The sequence below is a fragment of the Hemiscyllium ocellatum genome, chromosome 46 (assembly GCF_020745735.1).
Source record: "Hemiscyllium ocellatum isolate sHemOce1 chromosome 46, sHemOce1.pat.X.cur, whole genome shotgun sequence".
Taxonomy (NCBI): Eukaryota; Metazoa; Chordata; class Chondrichthyes; order Orectolobiformes; family Hemiscylliidae; genus Hemiscyllium; species Hemiscyllium ocellatum.
The window spans coordinates 11,243,267-11,267,990 of NC_083446.1; the positions used below are offsets into that span (position 1 = coordinate 11,243,267).

General features: G+C 44.2%; 1 protein-coding gene across 1 annotated transcript in view; it reads left to right on the forward strand.

Annotated features, from left to right (window-relative positions):
• The window catches only part of LOC132836196 (membrane-anchored junction protein), a 77,480-nt gene that overhangs the window by 25,301 nt on the left and 27,455 nt on the right, over positions 1 to 24,724 (forward strand). Inside the window, exons 4-9 of the mRNA XM_060855524.1 lie at positions 157 to 282; positions 3,579 to 3,607; positions 11,159 to 11,262; positions 15,028 to 15,106; positions 22,617 to 22,683; positions 24,261 to 24,387. Of these exons, the coding sequence (XP_060711507.1) occupies positions 157 to 282; positions 3,579 to 3,607; positions 11,159 to 11,262; positions 15,028 to 15,106; positions 22,617 to 22,683; positions 24,261 to 24,387 (532 nt within the window). The remainder of the gene's footprint in view (positions 1 to 156; positions 283 to 3,578; positions 3,608 to 11,158; positions 11,263 to 15,027; positions 15,107 to 22,616; positions 22,684 to 24,260; positions 24,388 to 24,724) is intronic.

Sequence of the window (24,724 nt, forward strand, 5' to 3'; positions counted from 1 at the left end):
GTCTAATATAAATGCACCAAATCCTTTCTTTCATAAATGTGTGCTGTGTAATGTCTGTGTAGTTTTGCTGGAATGCCTTTTATTGAATTTCAGTATAACTGATGCCAAAGGGACAGCTTGCAACAGATTATGGCTTTCACTTTAACAGTGTACAAGATAAAAATGAATGGGAAAGATTTTCAGAACTTCAGTTTAAACAAGGTGACAAAATCCTCATCTCTTACCCGTACGTCTGTACCTTGTATATTGAATTAAGGTCAGATCCCCAGCATTCGTTAGCAGGTAAATGCATTTCTTTAAAATAAATGTTTAGAGTGTATGACTACAGGATTAAACAATATTACATGTATTCCCTTTTACTTAGCTTTCAATGCTTCCTTTCTAACTTTCATTTTCCTCTCCCTTTGTTACTCGTTGTCCATCCAAGAGATTATTTGGCAGACCGGAGCCAAGCCTCATCACTTCCTGTGGAAGCTCATTCCACACACTCACCACCCTCTGTGTGAAAACAAAATTGCCCCGTAGGTCCCTTTTAAAGCTGCTGTATAGGGCAAGCAAGGAGGCACACTGAGCTCTTAGAGCTGTACAGCATGGAAACAGACCCTTCCTTCCAACTTATCCATGCCGATCAGATATCCTAAATTAATCTAGTCCCATTTGCCAGCACCCGGCCCATATCCCTCTAAACCCTTCCTATTCATATACCCATCCAGATGCCCTTTAAATGTTGTAATTGCATCACTTCCCCTGTCAGCTCATTCCATACATGCACCACCCTCTGTGTGATAAGGTTGCCCCTTAGGTCCCTTTTAAATCTTTCCCTTCTCACTTTAAACCCATGCCCTCTAGTTTTGTACTCCCCCACCCCAGGGAAAAGATTTTGTCCATTTACCCTATGCATGTCCCCCATGATTTTATAAACTTCTAAAAGATCATTCCTCCGACGCTCCAGGGAAAACAGCCCCAGCCGATTGTTGATTGAACCATTACACCTTTACCCCCACTCCTCTGCTTCTGATCGGGTGGATCAGGATTTTGTTGTGGAAGGACCTATATGATTGTTTGGGTAACATTTAATTTTAAAATACCTTGTGCTTTATCCATTTTCTCCAATTCCCCAGCCCTTCACTCCTGATTGTTCTGCCTTTAGTCCCTTGATCAATTGGTCTGGAATTCTCTCTGTAAATCCCTCTGCCTGTTGGTTTAAGACCTCTCTCTTTTGAACCAAGCCATTCATCAGTCCAACTGTTCTTACCAGTTGTTTTCCTCCTAGGGATTAACACGTCTATCAACTCAGCACAGACTGAGAATTGAAATTGGACCCTCTGGTTACTTTAAATAGTAATGTAACCCTCAATAATTGAGAGACTTCTGCTAATTCTTTATTGTAATTTTTGAGAGCATGACATTTGTCAGTTAATACATTTCAAAATCAGACAGGGTATTGAGTACAAGAGTTGGCAGGTCATGTTACCTTATCACACAGAAGGTGGTGCGTGTGTGGAATGAGCTGCCAGAGGAAGTGGTGGAGGCTGGTACAATTGCAACATTTAAAAGGCATCTGGATGGGTATAAGACTTTGGTTCGGGCACATTTGGAATACTGCGTACAGTTCTGGTCACCACGTTACCAAAAGGATGTGGATGCTTTGGTGAGGGTGCAGAGGGGGTTCACTAAGATGTTGCCTGATATGGAGGGTGCTAACTATGAAGAGTGGTTGAGTAGATTAGGATTGTTTTCATTAGAAAGATGGAGGTTGAGGGGGGAACCTGATTGAGGGCTACAAAATCATGAGGTCTACACTATGGACAGGGTGGATTGCAAGAAGCTTTACCCCAGAGGGTGGGACTCTTACTAGGAGTCACGAGTTCAAAGTGAGAGAGGAAAAGTTTTGGGGAGATCTGTGTGGAAAGTTCTTTACGCAGAGGGTGGTAGGTGCCTGGAACACATTGCCAGTAGAGGATAGAGGATCAGGATCAGCACAGGCTTGTAGGGCCGAAGGGTCTGTCCCTGTGTTATAATTTTCTTTGTTCTTCGAAACAATGACAACAGCATGTTAAACTGTACATGTTGCAATTTTTGAAATCTTATGCTGTTGGAATTAAGTGAGATGACACTTTATTTTTGCAACATGAGTTCGACTGGGACAACACTATTATTATAGAACAAGCCAAACAGAGAACAGCCAGGGAATTCCTAGAGGCATGGCACTCATCCACAGATTCAATCAATAAGCACATCGACCTGGACCCAATATACCGACCACTGCAGCGGACAGCTGGAACTGACAACTGGAAGCGGCAGGTACAAACCACTACAAATGCTGGAGGAAACAACATAGAAGCGCCTCACAGGAGGCTCCCAAGCACTGAGGATGTCACCTAGACAGGGGATGAAACGTTGTTAGGTCATCTTCACAACATGAGCTATAGGGAGAGGTTGAATAGGCTAGGGCTGTTTTCCCTGGAGCGTCGGAGGCTGAGGGGTGACCTTATAGAGGTTTATAATATCATGAGGGGCATGGATAGGGTAAATAGACAAAGTCTTTTCCCTGGGGTGGGGGAAGTCCAGAACTAGAGGGCATAGGTTTAGGGTGAGAGGGGAAAGATATAAAAGAGACCCAAGAGGCAACCTTTTCACTCAGAGGGAGGTATGTGTATGGAATGAGCTGCCAGAGGAAGTGGTGGAGGTTAGTACAATTGCAACATTTAAAAGGCATCTGGATGACTAAATGAATAGAAAGGGTTTGGAGGGATATGGGCTGGGTACTGGCAGGTAGGACTAAATTAGGTTCGGATAGCTGGTCGGCATGGACGAGTTGGACCGAAGGGTCTGTTTCCGTGCTGTACATCTGTATGACTCTATGAAAACAAGACCCTGCCATTCTATCATTGTTGCTCATTTGATAAGTTGGAACTCTGAACCTAACTCTCTACCTACCTGCACCATGCAGAAGTTCAAGAAGGAATCTCAGACCACTTTCTCAAGCCAACTAGGATTGGGCAGTTAATGCCACTTCACCAATGACCCCCTACAATTTTTATTAAAGTTCAAAGGATGTGCTGAAATCTTTAAAGTTTGAGGATAGGTGGATTGCGTGTGAACACACTTAAAAACTGTTGAGGGTGTTCTGATGATGTGAAGGGCATTACTTAACTGTGCAAGTCCTTCTTTACTCTGTTTGCTTCAACGGCTTTTGTGAAAGTGCTGTCTAGAGTCCAGACCTGGTGACTGTTGTCATAACAAAACTGAGTGAAAGATGTTGACAGAAAAGTGTGACCAGAAATCACGCTATGGATAGAAGGAAAGTACCTTCATGCAGGTTTTAATTAAATGATGTGCGATGATGGTGGTCATTGTGGAGTGGAATGGTGCTCCAATCGATTTAATGTTATACAACCAGCTTCCTAGTTCGATTGGACAGCTCCTGCTCAATTTGGTTTCCATTTATGTGTTTTTCAAAAGTCTTACAAACTCACCTTTTCAAGTCTTAAAGTCCAAATTGAAAGCCATTTATCTCCTTGACTTTGAACAGGGATGAGTGACTTTTTGACTGATTTGTGTTTCCTTTGTTTCAGCTGCAAATGAATGCCATTTCGCTGATTGTGTAAGTAATCGTAATTGTAAGTAAAAATGATTGTAATTTTGCAACACGATCCTTGATATTCGCTGACAAGAAGCCACACCATTCCAAATAGTACTTTGTAGTGTGATGGGCTTGGAGCTGCTTCTGTGTAAAAGAGACTATAAAAATACAAGGTTAATTGCAGAAAAATGCCTGGCCTTCCCTTTCAGAAGGAAGAAATATAGAAATTAGGGGTTGGAAGAAGCCATTCACCCCTATGATCCTGCTCCATAATTCAGCAAGATCACGGCTAGTCTTCTACCTCAACCATCTATTCACACTATCTCCATATCCTTCATTCGCTGTGTCCCCAAAGATCTATTGACCCTGGTCTTGAATGTATCTAGCAACAGGTCTCTGGTATAGAGAGTTCCAGAGATTCACCACCTCTCACATCACAGGCCAAAATGGCTGGCCCCTCAGTCTGAGACTGTGGCACCGCATCCCAGACTTACAAGCCCAGGGAGACGTTGTGTTGGAAAAACACCGCAGGTCAGGCAGCATCTGAGGAACAGGAGAATCGTGGTTTCAGGCGTAAGCCCTTCATCAGGAATGTTCAGGCTTATGTCCAAAACGTCGCTTCTCCTGCTCCTCGAATGCTGCCTGACCTGCTGTGCTTTTCCAGCACCACACTCTCGACTCTGATCTCCAGCATCTGCAGTCCTCACTTTCTCCCAAAAATCAGATGGTAGTCCAACAGGTTTGTTTGAAATTGCAAGCTTTCGGAACTCAGCTCCTTCCTCAGGCATGGTATGATAGAGAGAAGGAAGACACAGTATTTATAAGCAAAATGTTAACAAGCTGAGGTCAGGTATTTTTTGACAGAAAAGAATCATGAATGAAATAATTCCGTGTGTGTGTGTGTGTCTGTGTGAATGTGTGTGTCAGAGAGAGAGAGAGTGTGTCACAGAGAGAGTGTGTGTGTCAGAGAGACAGAGAGAGTGTATGAGTGTGTGAGAGAGAGAGATAATGTATTAATGTGTGAGAGAGAGAGAGTGTGAATATGTGTGTCTGTGTCTGTGTCCGTGCCTGTATGTGTGTGTGTATTTGAGAAAGTGCAAGTGTGTTTCCCTTTTGAGACAATCTCTTCATTTCAGGGAACCAGTCAAATTAACTTTGGAAGAACTTCCTCAAAGGCAAGTAGTTCTTCCTTAGTGCGTGGGTTTCCTCCGGGTGCTCCGGGTGCTCCTCCCACAATCCAAAGATGTGCAGGTCAGCTGAATTGGCTCCGCTAAATTGCTCACTAGTGTTAGGAGGGAAATGGTTCTCGGTGGGTTACTCTTCGGAGGGTTGGTGTGGACTGGTTGGTCCAAAGTGCCTGTTTTCAAACTGTAAGGAATCTAATGTAATCTAATCTAAAGAGACCAAAACTGCATACATTAAACCATATGGCTTTATCAACATCCTGTATAATTGTTGTAAGACTCCTTTTGTACTTCAAACCCTTTCTAACTCAAGCTAACATAAGTTATTGTTGTGTTAAGTGTTGCACACTTTCTGTGATTCACATACAAGGATGCTCACATCCATCTGCAAGGGGAACTTGTCACCATTCAAAAGAATTCTACCTTTATTCCTAGCCAAGTAGAAAACTTCTTAATTCATTACATTCTATTCCATCTGTTATGCTCATTCCCACCTTTTCCAACTTAGTATTGTCAGCAAACTTGTAAGATGTTCCCCTCTTCCAAGTCATTGAATATAAAATTTATTATAAATAGCTCAGGCCCAAATGCTGATCCTTGCAGCAGTCTGCTAGCTTTAGCCTGTTAATTAATTCTCAATCTATGTTATTAAATTATCCGTAGTCCCAAGGCCTGTTTTTCTGCAATAGCCTCTTGTGTAATACCTTCTTAAGTGTCATTTTTAAAATCTAGCCTCACTACATGCACTGCTTACCCCCATAGGAGAATTGGTTGAGGACTCTGGATCTACACTCAGTGGAGTTTAGAAGGTTGGGGGGGAGGGGAGGGGGAATCTGATTGAAACTTACAGAATACTGATAGAGTAGCCTGGATAGAGTGGAAATGCAGGAGATGTTTTCACTAATAGGAGAGACTCGGACCTGAGGGCACAGTCTCAGAGTGAAGGGCCCTTCCTTTAGAACTGAGATGAGGAGAAATTTCTTCGGCCTGAGGGTCACAAATCTGTGGAACTCCTTACTGCAAAAGGCTGTGGGGGACATGTCATTGAGTATATTTAAGATAGATAAGTTCTTGATTAGTAAGGAGATCAAGGGTTACCGAGAGAAGGCCGGGGTTGAAAACTATCAGCTATGATCGAATGGCAGAGCAGACTCAATGGGCTGAATGGCCTAATTCTGCCCCTGTATCATATGGTGTTTTGATCTTATCTATCATACTAGCTACATCCTCAGAAAAAACGAATAGATTTGCATACACAATTTCCCTTTGATAAATCTGTGTTGACTTTGTCTAATCATATGATTTTCAGGTGCCTTGTTGCCACATTATTAATAGGCAATTCTTAACATTAATAGACAAGCTTTGCCTGCTACTAATAGTGGGCTAACTGCCCTGTAGTTTCTGTTTTCTCTGTCCCTGTTCCCTTAAATAATGAGGTTACTTTTGCGAGCTCCCAATCCGTCAGTCTTAGAATCTAATTCTGGAAGGTCAAAGTCAAAGATCAATGCATCCTCTATTTCTGCAACCACTTGTTGGAAAGCCACTGATTTCACCAGTGCTGTACGTTTACTTGGACAGGTTTCTTTGAGTTCCTTATTCTTGCTAGACACTTGGTTCACATTAATTCACCAGACTCAGAGCTATCTTACACTTGCTTTCTCCGTTTTCCCTTTGTCAAGTTCTTGCTCCGCTTTCCTGAATTGTAAACTCCCGTAGCCCTTCAGCATTACTAATCTTTCTGGTAACATCTTGGATCAATAATATCTTATGGCCTCACTTTTACTGTGAGGTCTTTGTGTGGCTCAGACGGAAGCATATTTGTTACAAATCATGAATGAATTCCGTAAATATTAAGGAATGTGGCTTGTCTAACTGCGTGTATTCCAATATGGTTTTCTAATCTACCTCAGTCAACTCACCCTCAAACCGACTAGATGGCATTGTGTGAATTTAAATCCCCAGTCACTTTTAAGCTGAACGTAACTGCTGTTATATTATAATCACTATTGGAGGTCAAATCTGCTAGCCCTTTCACAATAAACTATGCTGGTAACAAAATAGTCTGCTTTCTATTTGGTTCTCCAAATTACCGAACTAAAAAAACTATCTTGGTTTCTCATGTTCCTCTTGTTGGTCTTTTTGTTAAATACCCTCTAAATTACCAACCCTCTTGCCACTGGAATAGTTTCTCCTTATTTATAGTATCAAAGCCCTTTATAATTTTTGCCACCGACACCGAGGCTCCCAAAATATCCCTCCGCTCTCAGAAGAGTTCCATGTAACTGAACTCCCTGATTCCTCATCACATCCAGGAAATCTCTTCTGTACCCACCCCAAGGCCTTGTCATCATTCGTAACGTGTGTGGTGAGGAGAATTTAAATTGTCCCATCGTTTTTCCTCTCTCTACTTCTTTTAATAAAGCCACTGTTCTCACATGCTTCTTCTAAATGTGTCTTTCTGCCTTCATTTGTAAATGAGCAACTTTGTTCATTCAGCATCTTGGAAGTTGTATCATTTAGTTAATCTTGTCTTTTTGTGTTCTTCCTGTTGTTTGCACAGTCTCCCCGTGTCTGCGTGGGTTTTCTCCGGCAGCTCCGGTTTCCTCCCACAGTCCGAAAATGTGCAGATTAGGTGAATTGGCCGGGCTAAATTGCCCGTAGTGTTAGGTGAAGGGGTAAATGTGGGGGAATGGACCTGGGTGGGTTGCTCTTCGGAGGGTCGGTGTGGACTTGTTGGGCCGAAGGGCCTGTTTCCACACTATAGGTAATCTAATCTTTAAAAAATGTAAGTAATCTAATTTAAACTAATCATGTCGAATGCTGTCTTTGCTTACTACATTTTCAAGTTTCATCTCATCTGCAAACTTCTAAATTATGCCTTGTATTCTCAAGTCCAGATCGCTTAACTGATGTTAAAATGTGGAGTAGTCCTCGTGCCAACTGTGTGGATCATCACTGTACTTTCTGGAATAAAAATCAGCTGTTCACCATCATTTTCTGTCCTGTTGACAAATTTGTATCCATGGAAATGTCATGGGCTTTGTTCCAATAATGAATCTATTGTCCTACCTATTAGGAGTGTTCTACAACACCACTATTCTGCTCCTTGTGTCTGTGCTGGGATTTTCAAAGAACTAGTCAATTAGTTCCACATCATAATGACTCACTTCCTAATAGAATTCACATCTGCCTTCTGACTCCAATGTCAATTACATGAATTCCTGTCTTCTGGGTTACCAACGCTCCTACCAGTACAAACAGCTCCTTATTTACCAATTGCTTCACAGATTTGAACATCACTATCAAATCTTTCAGCACTGCTGCCTCACAGCACCAGGACTCAGGTTTGATTCCAGCCTCGGGCAAATGTCTTTGTGGAGTTTGCACATTCTCCCCGTGTCTGCGTGGGTTTCCTCCGGGTGTTCCAGTTTCCCCCCACCATCCAAAGATGTGTAGGTTCAGTGAATTGGCCGTGCTAAATTGCCCCATTAGCCCAGGGATGTGCAGGTGAAGGTGGATTGGCCATGCTAAATTGTCCCATAGTGTCCAGGGATGTGCAGGTTAGGGTGGATTGGCCGTGCTAAATTGCCCCATAGTGCCCAGGGATGTGCAGGTTAAGGTGGATTGGCCGTCCTAAATTATCCCATAGTTTTCAGAGGTGCATTAGTCAGGGGAAATGTAGAGTAATGGGGTTAGGGAATGGGTCTGGGTGGGTTACTCTTCGAAGGGTTGGTGTGGACTGGTTGAGCCAAAGGGCCTGTTTCTACACTGTAGGGATTCTTTCTTTAATCTTCCTGTTCAAGGACAGCAAAGGCCAATTCTCCAGATTTAATTAGGTAGACATACAGAGCATGTTCCCAGCAAAAAAAAAATCTAGGGCCTGTAAGTATAAGATTTACTAATAAATGCACTGTGGAATTCAGGAGAAATCCTTTTACACAGAGAGTGTGGAGCTCACTACCATGAGAAGTGGCAGAATAAAATAGCATGATTGCATTAGAAGGGAGTCAAGGCAAACACACGCAGGAGAAGGGAACAGAAGGACATATTATCAGGTTGGATGGAAAGGATTTGGAAGAGGCTAATATAGAGCATAAAAACAGCAATGATCAGTTGTGCTGAAAAGGACTTTATGTGGCATTTTGCCAACCAGAGCATTATCTGCATTACCTGTATCGACTTCTTCCATTATTTCATCAAAAACGTCGATCAACCTAATCAAAAATGCTAGGTGCAGACTTTTATTATTTGCCCACCCTTTGACAAATTTACGATTGTGTTCCATGTACCGGAGCCCTCCAAATCGTAAATACTAAACTATGAGCGTGGTTTTTTTTAAGTGTGGGGAATCTTTTTTTTTAGGTGGTGATGAACATGCAGAGATAACTCACCAGATTTTCCCATCGCTCAGCTCATTCGGAGCTGACAGGCAGAACAGAGACAAGTGTCTCACCCTAACGCAGGAAGAAGTTGGTAGAAGCTTACATCTCAGGGGATTCATCAGAAAAAAATGTACCCCTTTTATTTTCCCTTCAGAGGGGTCGAGGGTTGCAGGCTGAGGGGGCCAGGACAATTGGAAGCAAGATCAAGCAGATGCACCTTTCTGAGGTCATCCTCTTGGTCATCACTCGGGCCTCAATTCCCCCCATATTGGAGCAGTTAGAATCCCCCAACCCCACCCCATTCCCCAGATGGATCATCCTGCCTTCTTAACCAGGAAACTATCTACCTCTCATCTTGCTTGGGGAGGCATGTGAGGAGCGAGTTGGGGAGTTGAGGCCCTGACCTGATTGGGAATTGACCTCTTAAAGGCCTTAACGGCTGGTAGATTGGGAAAGTCTCCAGTGGACCCCCATTGGTGAGTTGCTCCCTAAGGCCAACGTGTTCCGTCATTTCAAAACTGAAAGAACGATGGATGCTGTAAATCAGAAACAAAAACACAAACGACTGGGAATGCTGCTGTCAGAGCTTTTCCAGCAGTTTCTGTCTTGTCCCGTTATTTTCCCTTCTTGCCACTTCCAGGGAGGGAAAATCACAGCGTTGGCTCTAGCAATGGAATCCAGTTATATCAATGCCTTCCCTGTAGCTAGAGGGCAGACTCCCATGACGTGATGACTATTTATCACCTATGACTTTAATGCACGAACAACCATTTCTTCTGGTCCCTTTTCTGGTTCATGGGAAATGTACCTGTCACCCCAAATATGTGAGACTGCCTAGTCCCCGACAAAAGATAACATGATACAATTTATTCTTTATTTAACGATTGTCTCTTTGGGAACTTACCTGAGACGATGTGTAGCAATCTTGATAGTGGTAATTATATTAAGATAGCTCAAAGCCACTGAAGTCTAATGAACTCTTCAGATTGAGACTGAACCCAAGCCAAAGAGCCAATTTAAATTGAAAAGTGATTAAAATAGGATCCCTCATGCAAAACACACAAAACTAGACTTTTAAACTGGAGACTGCTTGCAGGCTTTGAAAACAATGCTGTCTCACAATCTTAGATTCCCTGCAGTGTGGAAACAAGCCCTTCAGCCCAACAAGTCCACACCGACCTTCCAAAGAACAACCCACCCAGACCTATTCCCTTGCATTTACCCCTGCACCTAACACTACAGGCAATTTAGCACGGTCAATCCACCCTAACCTGCACATCCCTGGGCACTATGGGACAATTTAGCACGGCCAATCCACCCTAACCTGCACATCCCTGGGCACTATGGGACAATTTAGCACGGCCAATCCACCCTAACCTGCACATCCCTGGGCACTATGGGACAATTTAGCACGGCCAATCCACCCTAACCTGCACATCTTTTTGTGGGAGGAAACTAGAGCAAACTCCACACAGACAGTGGCCCAAGACTGGAATTGAACCTGGGTCGCTGGCACTGTGAGGCAGCAGTGCTAACCACTCGGCCACCGTGCAACTCCAGATACAATCGCAATTAAGTCATCAAAATAACTGCATTCAAATCTCGAGAGTTGATATTACAGTGCAATGAACCCTAAACCAGCAAACCAAATATTCACATCAGAGAAATAAAAGCTTGGTGTTTCTTTTTAGAACAGAGATCCTGTATGACTCTAATTGTAATTTTTCACATTGTAGTTGTTGAAGAGGGGATAGTGGTACGGGCCTAATATGTTGAGAACCCTCTTGCTGTGCTATAATTTTAATGATTCTATAAGTTACAGTGACTCCGTGCAAATGGAGCCCTGAGCAGTAACCTTCATTTCCTGCAAGTGTATAACAGCACACTTCCAGCTGCTGAATAATTTTCTGTGTTTTGAAGACTTCCTGTACTGCAACTGTGCACTGTTTATGCAAATTGAAGTGCACAGTAAGTTCATGAATTAAAATTTTACTTTTAATTTGAAGCGTCCTGTAGAAAAGCTGACGGAAAAGACGGCAGCATTCCCAGGAACAAAAGACGCCAGTGAGGAGAAACCAGAGAGATCACATTTACGGTCGAACAGGAAAAGGTCAGTGATGTAGAAGCTACAGCACAGAAATAAGACACTCATCACATTGTGCTATGCAGCTTTGGTCCAATCATGAGGAAAGAGCTGTATTCAAGAGGTGAGCTGAGTAACTGCCTTTGACAGCGTTTGATTGACAGTGGCATGAAGGTGTACAAGCAAAACAGAAGTCGGAAGGCATAGAGGAAACCTTTCTAGAGGTTGGTGTCATAGCCAGTCAAAGAAACATGGTCGTTGGAGGCAATATATTGCTATCCAAGCACTGCACAATGTCCCTTGGCCCAACCATCAACGGTCACTTCACTAATGACCTTCATACTTCCCACCCATCTTGAGTTCTAATCTGGGGTTCCTGTCACCGTGAACTCTAGTCTGGAGTTACTGTCATTGTGAACTCTAGTCTGGGGTTACTGTCACCGTGAACTCTAGTCTGGAGTTACTGTCACCGTGATCTCTAGTCTGGTGTTACTGTCACCGTGAACTCTAGTTTCGTGTTACTGTCACCGTGAACTCTTGTCTGGGGTTACTGTCACCGTGAACTCTAGTCTGGGGTTCCTGTCACCGTGAACTCTAGTCTGGAGTTACTGTCACCGTGATCTCTAGTCTGGGGTTACTGTCACCGTGATCTCTAGTCTGGGGTTACTGTTTCCGTGAACTCTAGTCTGGGGTTACTGTTACCGTGAACTCTAGTCTGGTGTTTCTGTCACCGTGATCTCTAGTCTGGTGTTACTGTTACCATGAACTCTAGTCTGGGGTTACTGTCACCGTGATCTCTAGTCTGGTGTTACTGTCACTGTGATCTCTAGTCTTGTGTTAATGTCACCGTGAACTCTAGTCTGGTGTTACTGTCACCGTGAACTCTAGTCTGGGGTTACTGTCACCATGAACTCTAGTCCCCTGTTACTGTCACCGTGAACTCTAGTCTGGGTTACTGTCACCGTGATCTCTAGTCTGGTGTTACTGTCACTGTGAACTCTAGCCTGGAGTTACTGTCACCGTGAACTCTTGTCTGGGGTTTCTGTCACCGTGAACTCTAGTCTCGTGTTACTGTCACCGTGAACTCTTGTCTGGTGTTACTATCACCGTGAACTCTAGTTTCGTGTTACTGTCACCGTGAACTCTTGTCTGGGGTTACTGTCACCGTGAACTCTAGTCTGGGGTTCCTGTCACCGTGAACTCTAGTCTGGAGTTACTGTCACCGTGATCTCTAGTCTGGGGTTACTGTCACCGTGATCTCTAGTCTGGGGTTACTGTTTCCGTGAACTCTAGTCTGGGGTTACTGTTACCGTGAACTCTAGTCTGGTGTTTCTGTCACCGTGATCTCTAGTCTGGTGTTACTGTTACCATGAACTCTAGTCTGGGGTTACTGTCACCGTGATCTCTAGTCTGGTGTTACTGTCACTGTGATCTCTAGTCTTGTGTTAATGTCACCGTGAACTCTAGTCTGGTGTTACTGTCACCGTGAACTCTAGTCTGGGGTTACTGTCACCATGAACTCCAGTCCTCTGTTACTGTCACCGTGAACTCTAGTCTGGGTTACTGTCACCGTGATCTCTAGTCTGGTGTTACTGTCACTGTGAACTCTAGCCTGGAGTTACTGTCACCGTGAACTCTTGTCTGGGGTTTCTGTCACCGTGAACTCTAGTCTCGTGTTACTGTCACCGTGAACTCTTGTCTGGTGTTACTGTCACCGTGAACTCTAGTTTCGTGTTACTGTCACCGTGAACTCTAGTCTGGAATTACTGGCACCGTAAACTCTAGTCTGGGGTTACTGTCACCGTGAACTCTAGTCTGTGGTTACTGTCACCGTGAACCCTAGTCTGGGGTTACTGTCACCGTGATCTCTAGTCTGGAGTTACTATCTACTTGTTCAGATTTTTGTCACCATGAACTCTAGTCCCCTGTTACTGTCACCGTGAACTCTAGTCTGGGTTACTGTCACCGTGATCTCTAGTCTGGTGTTACTGTCACTGTGAACTCTAGCCTGGAGTTACTGTCACCGTGAACTCTTGTCTGGGGTTTCTGTTACCGTGAACTCTAGTCTGGTGTTTCTGTCACCGTGATCTCTAGTCTGGTGTTACTGTTACCATGAACTCTAGTCTGGGGTTACTGTCACCGTGATCTCTAGTCTGGTGTTACTGTCACTGTGATCTCTAGTCTCGTGTTACTGTCACCGTGAACTCTTGTCTGGTGTTACTGTCACCGTGAACTCTAGTTTCGTGTTACTGTCACCGTGAACTCTAGTCTGGAATTACTGGCACCGTAAACTCTAGTCTGGGGTTACTGTCACCGTGAACTCTAGTCTGTGGTTACTGTCACCGTGAACTCTAGCCTGGAGTTACTGTCACCGTGAACTCTTGTCTGGGGTTTCTGTCACCGTGAACTCTAGTCTCGTGTTACTGTCACCGTGAACTCTTGTCTGGTGTTACTGTCACCGTGAACTCTAGTTTCGTGTTACTGTCACCGTGAACTCTAGTCTGGAATTACTGGCACCGTAAACTCTAGTCTGGGGTTCCTGTCACCGTGAACTCTAGTCTGTGGTTACTGTCACTGTGAACTCTTGTCTGGTGTTACTGTCACAGTGAACTCTAGTCTGGGGTTACTGTCATCGTGAACTCTAGTCTGGGGTTACTGTCACCATGAACTCTAGTCTGGTGTTACTGTCACCGTGAACTCTAGTCTGGGGTTACTGTCACAGTGAACTCTAGTCTGGAGTTACTGTTACTGTGAACTCTAGTCTGGTGTTACTGTCACCGTGAACTCTAGTCTGGAGTTACTGTTACTGTGAACTCTAGTCTGGTGTTACTGTCACCGTGAACTCTTGTCTGGGGTTACTGTCACCGTGAACTCTAGTCTGGGGTTCCTGTCACCGTGAACTCTAGTCTAGAGTTACTGTCACCGTGAACTCTTGTCTGGTGTTACTGTCACAGTGATCTCTAGTCTGGGGTTACTGTCACCGTGAACTCTAGTCTGGAGTTACTGTTACTGTGAACTCTAGTCTGGTCTTACTGTCACCGTGAACTCTAGTCTAGAGTTACTGTCACCGTGAACTCTTGTCTGGTGTTACTGTCACAGTGATCTCTAGTCTGGAGTTACTGTCACCGTGAACTCTAGTCAGGGGTTACTATTACCGCGAACTCTAGTCTGGAGTTACTGTCACCGTGAACTCTAGTCTGGAATTCATGTCACCGTGAACTCTTGTCTGGAGTTACTGTCACCGTGAACTCTAGTCTGGGGTTACTGTCACCGTGAACTCTAGTCTCGTGTTACTGTCACCGTGCACTCTAGTCTGGAGTTGCTGTCACCATGAACTCTAGTCTGGGATTACTGGCACCGTAAACTCTAGTCTCGTGTTACAGTCACCGTGCACTCTAGTCTGGAGTTACTGTCTATGTGAACTCTAGTCTGGTGTTACTGTCACCGTGAACTCTAGTCTGGAATTACTGGCACCGTAAACTCTAGTCTGGGGTTACTGTCACCGTGAACTCTAGTCTGTGGTTACTGTCACCGTGAACCCTAGTCTGGGGTTACTGTCACCGTGATCTCTAGTCTGGAGTTACTATCTACTTGTTCAGATTTTTGTCACAAACGTTAATGGTATATTATCTAATTTTACTCTTTACTGTTTTTATTGTGGTTTAGCTGGGTGTTTTTTTTTTACTGTTCTCCCAAATCTTCATTTAATCATACATTCCCTGTGAATTATGCTGCATTTCTTTTCATAAGTCTTTGGATTGGATGAGACTAATAAAAAAAATTAACTTAAAGGAGTAAAAATACCCTGATGAAAAGCATCAATAAAGAAAACCTGGTCGGCTCTGGGACAATGAGGGAAAAGCAGAGGAAGGTAGGTTTGTTAAAGAGCCAATCTATCCATGGTTTCTGTAACACTACTTTGTGAGATCTATATTCCAAATTTTCAGCATACTGAGTAACAAAATCTTTTCAAAATCAGCAGAAAATGTAATATTCCTGAACTTTTAGTATTTGCATCTTGATCAACTATCCTGACCCACTGAAAGGTGATCTTTAGCTTTATTCAGTACTGTTTTGAAACTATTTCAAATGTGTGGCAACTGGGATTTATCCCTTCCTCAGTGACCATGTAACTGTGCACAACTCAATTTCAACATTAGAATTGTATGGTTACATTTAATTAATTTGTACTAGTTCTGATTTCTTATCATATACACACTGTAAGCATTCTGTTTCATATTAGCAACAAAAATCAAAATACCACATGCTGGAAATTTGACATATAAGCAGCTAATTCTGAACAAATTTTTTCTTCTTCCATTCCCTTCCCTGCTTTTTTTTTGTCACATCCCAGTTTTGATGATAATTTATTAACCTCTTATTTCATATTTTCAGTGTCTGCAGTTTGTTTTTACGACAATGCATGACACGTCCAAACAAAACTGAATCAAGAATTACTAAACCATGCGTCGGATGCTCATTTGTTTATAACTTTCTCGAGATCACTACTGGGGAAGCAACAACGGCTAAGATTCTGCGGGCAGTCAACTCATGTACTGGGACCAGAGAGGGTTGGTGTTCTGGATGTAATAGGAAACAATTGTTCAGAGACATTCTTGCCAAAGGTTGACAGCTCAGGAGCACAGAGAGGGATGGGGTAAATTACCTTGGTGTAGCGCCTCCTTTGTTGCTGTCGCTTTACTGAATATGTAATGGAGACAGTGTTACCTCCATCCTGCTACAGGACAGCAGAAGTTCCAGGAAGATATCCAATCCTGCAAAGATGCTGAAATGTTTAGAGTTAAGATGGAGAGAAAGCTTATAAGAAGTGTAAGGGTAAGTGATCCTAGGAGGTTAAAGAAGGAAGAGGACAGAATGGTCTGTTTCTGTGCTCTGACTCCAACAGGCTGAGCTTGAGTTTTGTCGAGTCTGTGGGCACAATTGGTGAAAGAGGTGATGAGAAGGGAGAATGGTGGGGTGAGTTAGCTTGGGCATATACTTGCCACCTTGTCAATTATGTCATTGGGAACCTTCTTGAACTGTCAACAAGTAAGGCCCTTAAGTGGTCAATTAAGGGCCACTCAAGGGCGTCAACTCACCACCTCCCTGATTTCCTGTTTTCCCGGTAGGTGAGAAAGGTGACTGGTTACCCAGTTAGGGAACTAGGCTTCCCTGGTAATGTAAAGTGGTCTAACGATTTCCTCCTCATAGAGCGTTTGGTAATTCTTTTCTTGAAAACTTATTTCCAATCTTCTGACCTACCACCTATCTTTGCACAATTATATGTTCTTTAATACTATGTTTGACTCTGGATGTAGGTTTGCTCGCTGAGCTGGAAGGTTTTCAGACATTTTGTCACCATACTCGGGAACATCTTCAGTGAGCTTCTGGATGAAGCACTGGTGGTGTAGCCCACTTTCTGTTTATAAGTTTGAGTTTCCTTGAGTCGGTGATGTCATTTCCTGTTCTTTTCCTCAGGGGCTGGTAAATGGGATCCAAGTCAATGTGTTTGTTGATAGAGTTCCGGTTGGAATACCATGCTTCTAGGAATTCTTGTGCATGTCTCTCCTAGGACAAACCAAACAGAGACATGCACGAGAATTCCTAGAAGCATGGCATTCCAACCGGAACTCTATCAACAAATACATTGATTTGGATCCCATTTACCACCACCTGAGAAAAAGAACAGGAAATGACATTGCCATAGGAAATGCCGTGACCACCAGAAATGGTATCACCAACCCAAGGAAACTCAAACATATAAACAGAAAGCGGGCTACACCGCCAGTGCTTCATCCGGAGGCTCACTGAAGATGATACCTAGTCTGTTGATGAAATGTCTGAAAACGAACCTTCCAACTCAGCGAGCAAACCTACACCCAGAGCCTCAACCTGAGCTACAAAACTCGCTAACTATCTTTGACTTTTTCGATTAATCACAGATGGCAGATTTGTCCCTTCAGATTTTTCTTACGTATTAGGATGTATCTGCTGTGCGCTTTCTGGGATAACTCCTTAAATGTTTTTGCCACTGCATCCCTATTGACCTATAATTCCTTAACTTATGCATTTGGAGGTCCATATACGATACAACAAACACAGTACTCTCATCAGTGCTCCCTGCTATCAAAAACCTCGACCAAATCAGCACATTAGCTGCCTTTCTCAAGCTCATGCTGGTTTTTTTTATGAATCCACGTTTGTTTGAGTGTTCTGTTAATTTTGTCCCGACTTACTGTTCCAAAAATCTTTTCTACCAAGGTTAATCTGACTGGCCTGTGGTGGCTGGACTTATTCTCTTAGCCCTACTTAAACAAGGATGTACCCGTACAGTTCTCCAGTCACCCGGCATAACCCTGGAGAGGAGGATCAGAGGATTATGGCCAGAGTCTCTGCAGTTTCACTTACTTCTCTCAGTACCATTAGATGTACTTCATCTGTCCCTGATGACCTATCAACATTAAGTACAGCCGGCCCAATTAGTATCTACTCTTTATTCATTTCTAGTCCATCTGGTGTCTTAAACTCCACTTCTTTCACCATGGTTTGGGTAGCATCTTCTTTCTTAAAACAGGGGCAATGTATTCATTTAGTATCTCAACCAAAACTCCACTAGTATGTAAGTCTCTTCTTTGATCTCTGGTTGAATTCACTCTCCTTCTTAACGATATAAATGCCTGCAATGGACTTCTACCTTGTCATTTATATGAGCTACCGGTCTCTTGTCAGACCCTATCATTGCTATTCTTTCTTTATGATACACAACCTAGCTCTGAATTGTATTATCCACCTGACATCCATCATATGCAAACTTTTTCCATTTTAATTTACTCTTTATCCCTTTTGGAATTTAGGGTCTCTGAATTTCTTGACCAACAAGGGAAAGGATGAGGCAATGTTTCTAATCTGTACCTCAACGGTTCCTCTTTCAAGGCAGCTTCATGTTTAGTTACAGCTTTTCTGACAAATACTTTTGTTCGAGGTCAGGCCATCCTATTAAAGGCAGCTCCTAAATGTTCCTGGGCGAGTTGGGGTGGAGGAAGGGATCACAGCCCAGATATTGGCAATGGGGCTAGGCACAAATTGGAAGCCGGGAGGGAGGAGAGGACACGGCTTGAAGGTGGGGGAAGGGGAAAGCTTACAACTTGGGAATGAGGGAGACCACAACACAGAGGGGAGGGAACGATTGGGGGCTGCTTCGTGGAATGTAAGGAGTGGGGAAACACCACAACTGTGAGGCTGGGGAATGGGGAATGGCCACTGCATCCTTGGGTTGGGAGGCGGAAAAGGCCACAACTCTGAAATCGCGGAGGGAGGGAGGCCCCAACACAGAGGCCGCTAATAGTGATCCGGAGGCCGGTAATAAAGAAGGCCGCTTTGGAAGTGAGTAAGACAACAGAACCCAGAGGTTGGGGAACACCAGAGGCTGCAACATGGAGGACATGAAGCAGAGAAGCCCCCAACCAAGTCAGTTCGTGGGAAAGTATCAATCAGGTCAGCAAGAAATGTGTCAAAATGAGTCTTACGATTCTTGACAAGAGTACAGGTGTCATTAACTTACACCATTAAAGCAAAACAATAAATAGGGCAACTTTAAATAAGGAATTTACTGTAATTAAATTATAATCCCTCAATGGTTCTTGCACCCCTCTGTAATTTCCTCGTGAATTTGTTTCTCTATGTAACTTTTCTACCAGTGTTTGGACTAACGTGTCTATTCCTGAAGAAGGGCCTATGCCTGAAACGTCGAATCTCCTGTTCCTTGGATGCTGCCTGAGCTGCTGTGCTTTTCCAGCAACACATTTCTAACATGTGCCCAGCCATGAAATGGTAGCTGTTTTGTTCCTTAGCTCCAACCAAATCAATTCTGTCCTTGATGCTTCTAGGAACATCCTCCTTCCGGAATTCCCTCCCTAATGACATTGTGGGTCAATCTATAGCAGGTGGATTGGAACGGTTCATTATTAATCTTCTGATTAGATTCCCCACAGTGTGGAAACAGGCCCTTCAGCCCAACCAGTCCACACCAACCCTCCGAAGAGTAACCCACCCAGACCCATTTCCCTCTCACTAATGCACCTAATACTACAGATAACTTAACATGGCCAGCCCGCCCTAACCTGCACATCTTTGGACTGTGGGAGGAAACTGAAGCACCCGGAGAAAACCCACGCAGACATGGGGAGAATGTGCAAACTCCACACAGACAGTCACCCAAGACTGGAATTGAACCCGGGACCCTGGCGCTGTGAGGCAGCAGTGCTAACCACTGAGCTACCGTGCTGCCCCAAGGGCAACTTGGGGCGAGCAGTAAATGTTGGCCATGACACCCATGCCCCGCAAGTGAATAAAAATTCTTCAGTTTTGGAACATTCTCTTCAGTCAATACTGTTACACCCTTTTTTGCTTCTTCCTACTCCGTCCTGAACACCTTTTATCCAGGAATATGTAGCATCCAGTCCTGTTCTTCAAACATTGAGTCTCCATATTGTCACAATAGCATATTTCCACATGACTATTTGTGTGTACCTTATTTACAACACTTCACTCATTTACCAAGTTGTTACAATTTTGGCATTATTACATTCCCTTCTAACCTGATCTCACCCATTCCCTTTCTATTTCCTACTGTAAAGATAATTTTTCTAATTCTCTGCACACATTGGTTTTCCTGTCTAATATTGCTTCCTGTCTCCCACATTCTGCCATACTAGTTTGGAGCCTTTCTGATGGTGCTAGCCAACCACTCCATCAGAATGCTTGTGCCAGTTCTATTCAAGTGCAACCTGCCTGGTCTGTACAAATCCTATCTTGCCCAGAACTGGCCCCTGTATCCCAAGACACTTCAGCAAGGCATTTGATAAGGTTTGCCATGGTAGGCTGATTCAGAAGGTCAGGAGGAATGGGATACAGGGGAACTTAGCTGTCTGGATACAGAATTGGCTGGCCAACAGAAGACAGCGAGTGATAGTAGAAGGAAAATATTCTGCCTGGAAGTCTGTGGTGAGTGGTGTTCCACAGGGCTCTGTCCTTGGGCCTCTATTGTTTGTAATTTTTATTAATGACTTGGATGAAGGGATTGAAGGATGGGTCAGCAAGTTTGCAGACGACACAAAGGTTGGAGGTGTCGTTGACAGTATAGAGGGCTGTTGTAGGCTGCAGCAGGACATTGACAGGATGCAGAGATGGGCTGAGAGGTGGCAGATGGAGTTCACCTGGGTAAATGCGAGGTGATGCATTTTGGAAGGTCAAATTTGAAAGCGGAGGACAGGATCAAGGATCGGATTCTTGGCAGTGTGGAGGAACAGAGATCTTGGTGTGCAGGTACGTAGATCCCTTAAAATGGCCACCCAAGTGGAGAGGGTTGTTAAGAAAGCATATGGTGTTTTGGCTTTCATTAACAGGGGGATTGAGTTTAAGAGCCGTGAGATCTTGTTGCAGCTCTATAAAACTTTGGTTAGACCGCACTTGGAATACTGCGTTCAGTTCTGGTCGCCCTATTATAGGAAAGATGTGGATGCTTTGGAGAGGGTTCAGAGGAGGTTTACCAGGATGCTGACTGGACTGGGGGGCTTATCTTATGAGGAGAGGTTGTCTGAGCTCGGACTTTTTTCATTGGAGAAAAGGAGGAGGAGAGGGGACCTAATTGAGGTATACAAGATAATGAGAGGCATAGATAGAGCCGGAGACTATTTCCCAGGGCAGAAATGGCCTACACGAGGGGTCATAGTTTTAAGCTGGTTGGAGGAAAGTATAGAGGGGATGTCAGAGGTAGGTTCTTTACACAGAGAGTTGTGAGAGCATGGAATGCGTTGCCAGCAGCAGTTGTGGAGGCAGGGTCATTGGGGACATTTAAGAGACTCCTGGACATGCATATGGTCACAGAAATTTGAGGGTGCATACATGAGGATCAGTGGTCGGCACAACATTGTGGGCTGAAGGGCCTGTTCTGTTCTGTACTGTTGTATGCTCTATACTGCTTCCCTCCCTCCTACATCATCTCAGCCAGCATGCATTTATCTGCTGTATTCCTCTGATGTCTAACTTCAGGAATTCTTGGAGTGTGCACGGGACGGTTTTCTTGACTGATATGTGGAGGGACCAACCAGAGAGCAGGCCTTAGACTGGGTACTGTGGAATGAGAAGGGGATTATTGCCAATCTAGCTGTGCGAGACCCCTCTGGGATCAGCGACCATAACATGATAGAAGTTTTTTATCAAGATAGAGAGTGAGGTAGTTGATTTGGAGACTAGAGTGCTGGAACTTAATAAAAGAAACCATGAAGATATGAGGTGTGAGTCCGCCGTGACAAATTTAGGAGAGTTACTTAAAGGGATGACAGTGGATAGGCAATTAGGAGAAAGCGAGGACTACAGATGCTGGAGATCAGATTCAAAACTGTCGACTCTCCTGCTCCTCAGATGCTGCTTGTTCAGCTGTCCTTTGCCAGCACTACACTTTTTGACAGTGGATAGGTAAAGGCAAACATTCAAGGAAAGCGTGGGGGAACTGCAAACGACTGTTTAGGGATGGAGGTTTAATCGCTGAGCTGGAAGATTCGTTTTCAGATGTTTCATCACCATACTGGGTAACATCCCAGTTTGAGGAGAGATTGATGAGGTTCGGATTGTTTTTACTGGAGTCCAGATGAATGAGGGGGATCTCACAGAGACTTATAAAATTCTAACAGGACCAGTCAGGGTAGATGCAGGGAGGATGTTCCTGATAGTGAGTGTGTTCAGAACCAGGGGGCTCACAGTCTGAGGATTCGGGATAGACCATTTAGGACAGAGGTGAGGAGACATTTCTTCATCCAAAGTGTGGTGAGCCTGTGGAACTCATTACCACAGGAAGGAGTTGATGCCGAAACATTGAATGTATTCAAGAGGCGGCTGGATATAAGCCCCCCCTCCCCCTAATCCTGAATGAATGAGCTTGTGTAGATGGTCACTGGTAACAATGGGTGTGAAGGTTGGGTTTCTGCACTGAGAGGCAGTGATCCGTCACTCCAGAAAAATACCAGGGGCAGCAATGTGGAGAAGTGGCAAGGGAGCAGATAAGCTGACTGGTCATATCAAGAGATAGAGCAGAAGCAAAGGATAGCACTGGTGGTGCTAGTGGGGGGGGGGAAATAGATTTAATTGGAACCGTGCTTGATGCTGTTCCCTCAGTTACTTCGGAAGATTTTGCCTTGATCCAGTTTAGGAATTAATTTTCCAACGACCTGTCACATATTTACCACACCATTTTCTAGCAATTAACCAAACTTGGCGTACCATCAGTAATGTCTTGTTGCACACACTAATGCGCCCAGGCGTTCGAGTTCTCCAGAGCTCTGTAACTGTGCATTGACTCAAATATTTTTATTTTTATAATCTAGAAACGAGCAAAGACATCTACCCAAGCAAAATGTGAAACCACCCTGCAGCCTGGCTCATGGGGTTCAGGTTGGTACACTCTCCTTAAGCCAGGAGGATTACTTGATGTTCACAGCACACAGTGCACAACTTAGTTCCATAGTTTAGGGGCCTTCTAAGCAACAACATTCTCCAAACCCATTAAGGTAACTCTTCCACTAAAATGGCAGGCAGAGGTTGTGAGAAATATTACAGCATTGCAAACATTGGCTGAACAAAGAAGGGCACACTGATTCGATCTTGGTGTGGTGTGAGGGCAGCTCACACCGGCAGCTATATCCCCGGATCCTGACTTGGATCGGTGCTGGGTCCACTACTTTTCGTCATTTATAAAAATGATTTGGATGTGAACATAGGAGGTATAGTCAGTAAGTTTGCAGCTGACACCAAAATTGGAGGTGTAGTGGACAGTGAAAAAGGTTACCTCAGATTACAACAGGATTTTGACCAGTTGGACCAATGGGCTGAGAAGTGGCAGATGGAGTTTAATTTAGATAAATGCGAGGTGCTGCATTTTGGGAAAGCAAATCTTAGCAGGACTTATACACTTAATGGTAAGGTGTTGCTAAACAAAGAGACCCTGGAGTGCAGGTTCATAGCTCTTTGAAAGTGGAGTCGCAGGTAGATAGGATAGTGAAGAAGGTGTTTGGTATGCTTTCATTTATTGGTCAGAGTATTGAGTACAGGAGTTGGGAGGTCATGTTGCGGCTGTCCAGGACATTGTTTAGGCCACTGTTGGAATATTGCGTGCAATTCTGGTCTCCTTTCTATTGGAAAGATTTTGTGAAACTTGAAAGGTTCAGAAAAGATTTACAAGGATGTTGCCAGGGTTAGTGGATTTGAGCTACAGGGAGAGGCTGAACAGGCTGGGGCTGTTTTCCCTGGAGCGTCGGAGGCCGAGGGGTAACTTTACAGAGGTTTACAAAATCATGAGGGGGCATGGATAGGATAAATAGACAAAGTCTTTTCCCTGGGGTGGGGGTGTCCAGAACTAGAGGGGCATAGGTTTACGATGAAAGGGGTAAGATATAAAAGAGACCTAAGGGGCAACTTTTTCAACAGAGGATGGTACGTGTATGGAATGAGCTGCCAGAGGAAGTGGTGGAGGCTGGTACAATTGCAACATTTAAAAGGCATCTGGATAGGTATGTGAATAGGAAGGGTTTGGAGGGAATTGGCAGGGCGCTGGCAGGTGGGACTAGATTGGGTAGGGATATCTGGTTGGCATGGACGGGTTGGACCGAAGGGTCTGTTTCCGTGCTGGACATCTCTATGACTCTATGATTCTAATCGAGGGCCATCAGCTTCAATTCAGGTGGGAATGTCATCCCTTCTAACTCACAAGATGATTGCAAATGGCGGATGACACAGAAGGATTCTAACAAATTTGTAGGACAATTTGCTCAGAGGTTAGAGACCAGCAAGGTTTGTGATGCACCCAAGGGCACAGCCATATGTGTAAGTGGGCACATGGCGGTCCCAGCTGTGAAGATCAGTGCCCCATTGAGAATAAGCCCCACAGTTAGCTATTCAAAGTCACTGGGTTAGGATTAAATTTACACTGTCCGTCAACCAGTTATCCTGGGGCTGTTTTTCACTCTCACCAGGTCAGCCTGGAATCGCAGCACACAGCAGGAATGAAGATGGCGTGAAGGAACAAACCACCTCAGATCAGAAACTGGGATGTGATGCACCACAGGCAGCCGCAGGAGGAATGCTTCAATTTTTACTCAGGTAATCAATTTAGACTTCTGCAAATTAACTGTTTGAAACGCTATCTCAAATCTAGCAGTCTTGGCTGAGCCAGACTGTGTTAATTCAAAATTAAAACACCTTAATACAATGACTAGGGAATTTCGGAAAACCAGTTGAGATGATTGCAAATTAAGCACGTTAGGTTTAATGACCTTGTCACTGTTGATATTAGATTAGATGACCTACAGTGTGGAAACAGGCCCTTCGGCCCAACAAGTCCACACCGACCCTTCGAAGAGTAACCCACTCAGACCCATTCCCCTACATTTACCCCTTCACCTAACACTACGGGCAATTTAGCACGGCCAATTCACCT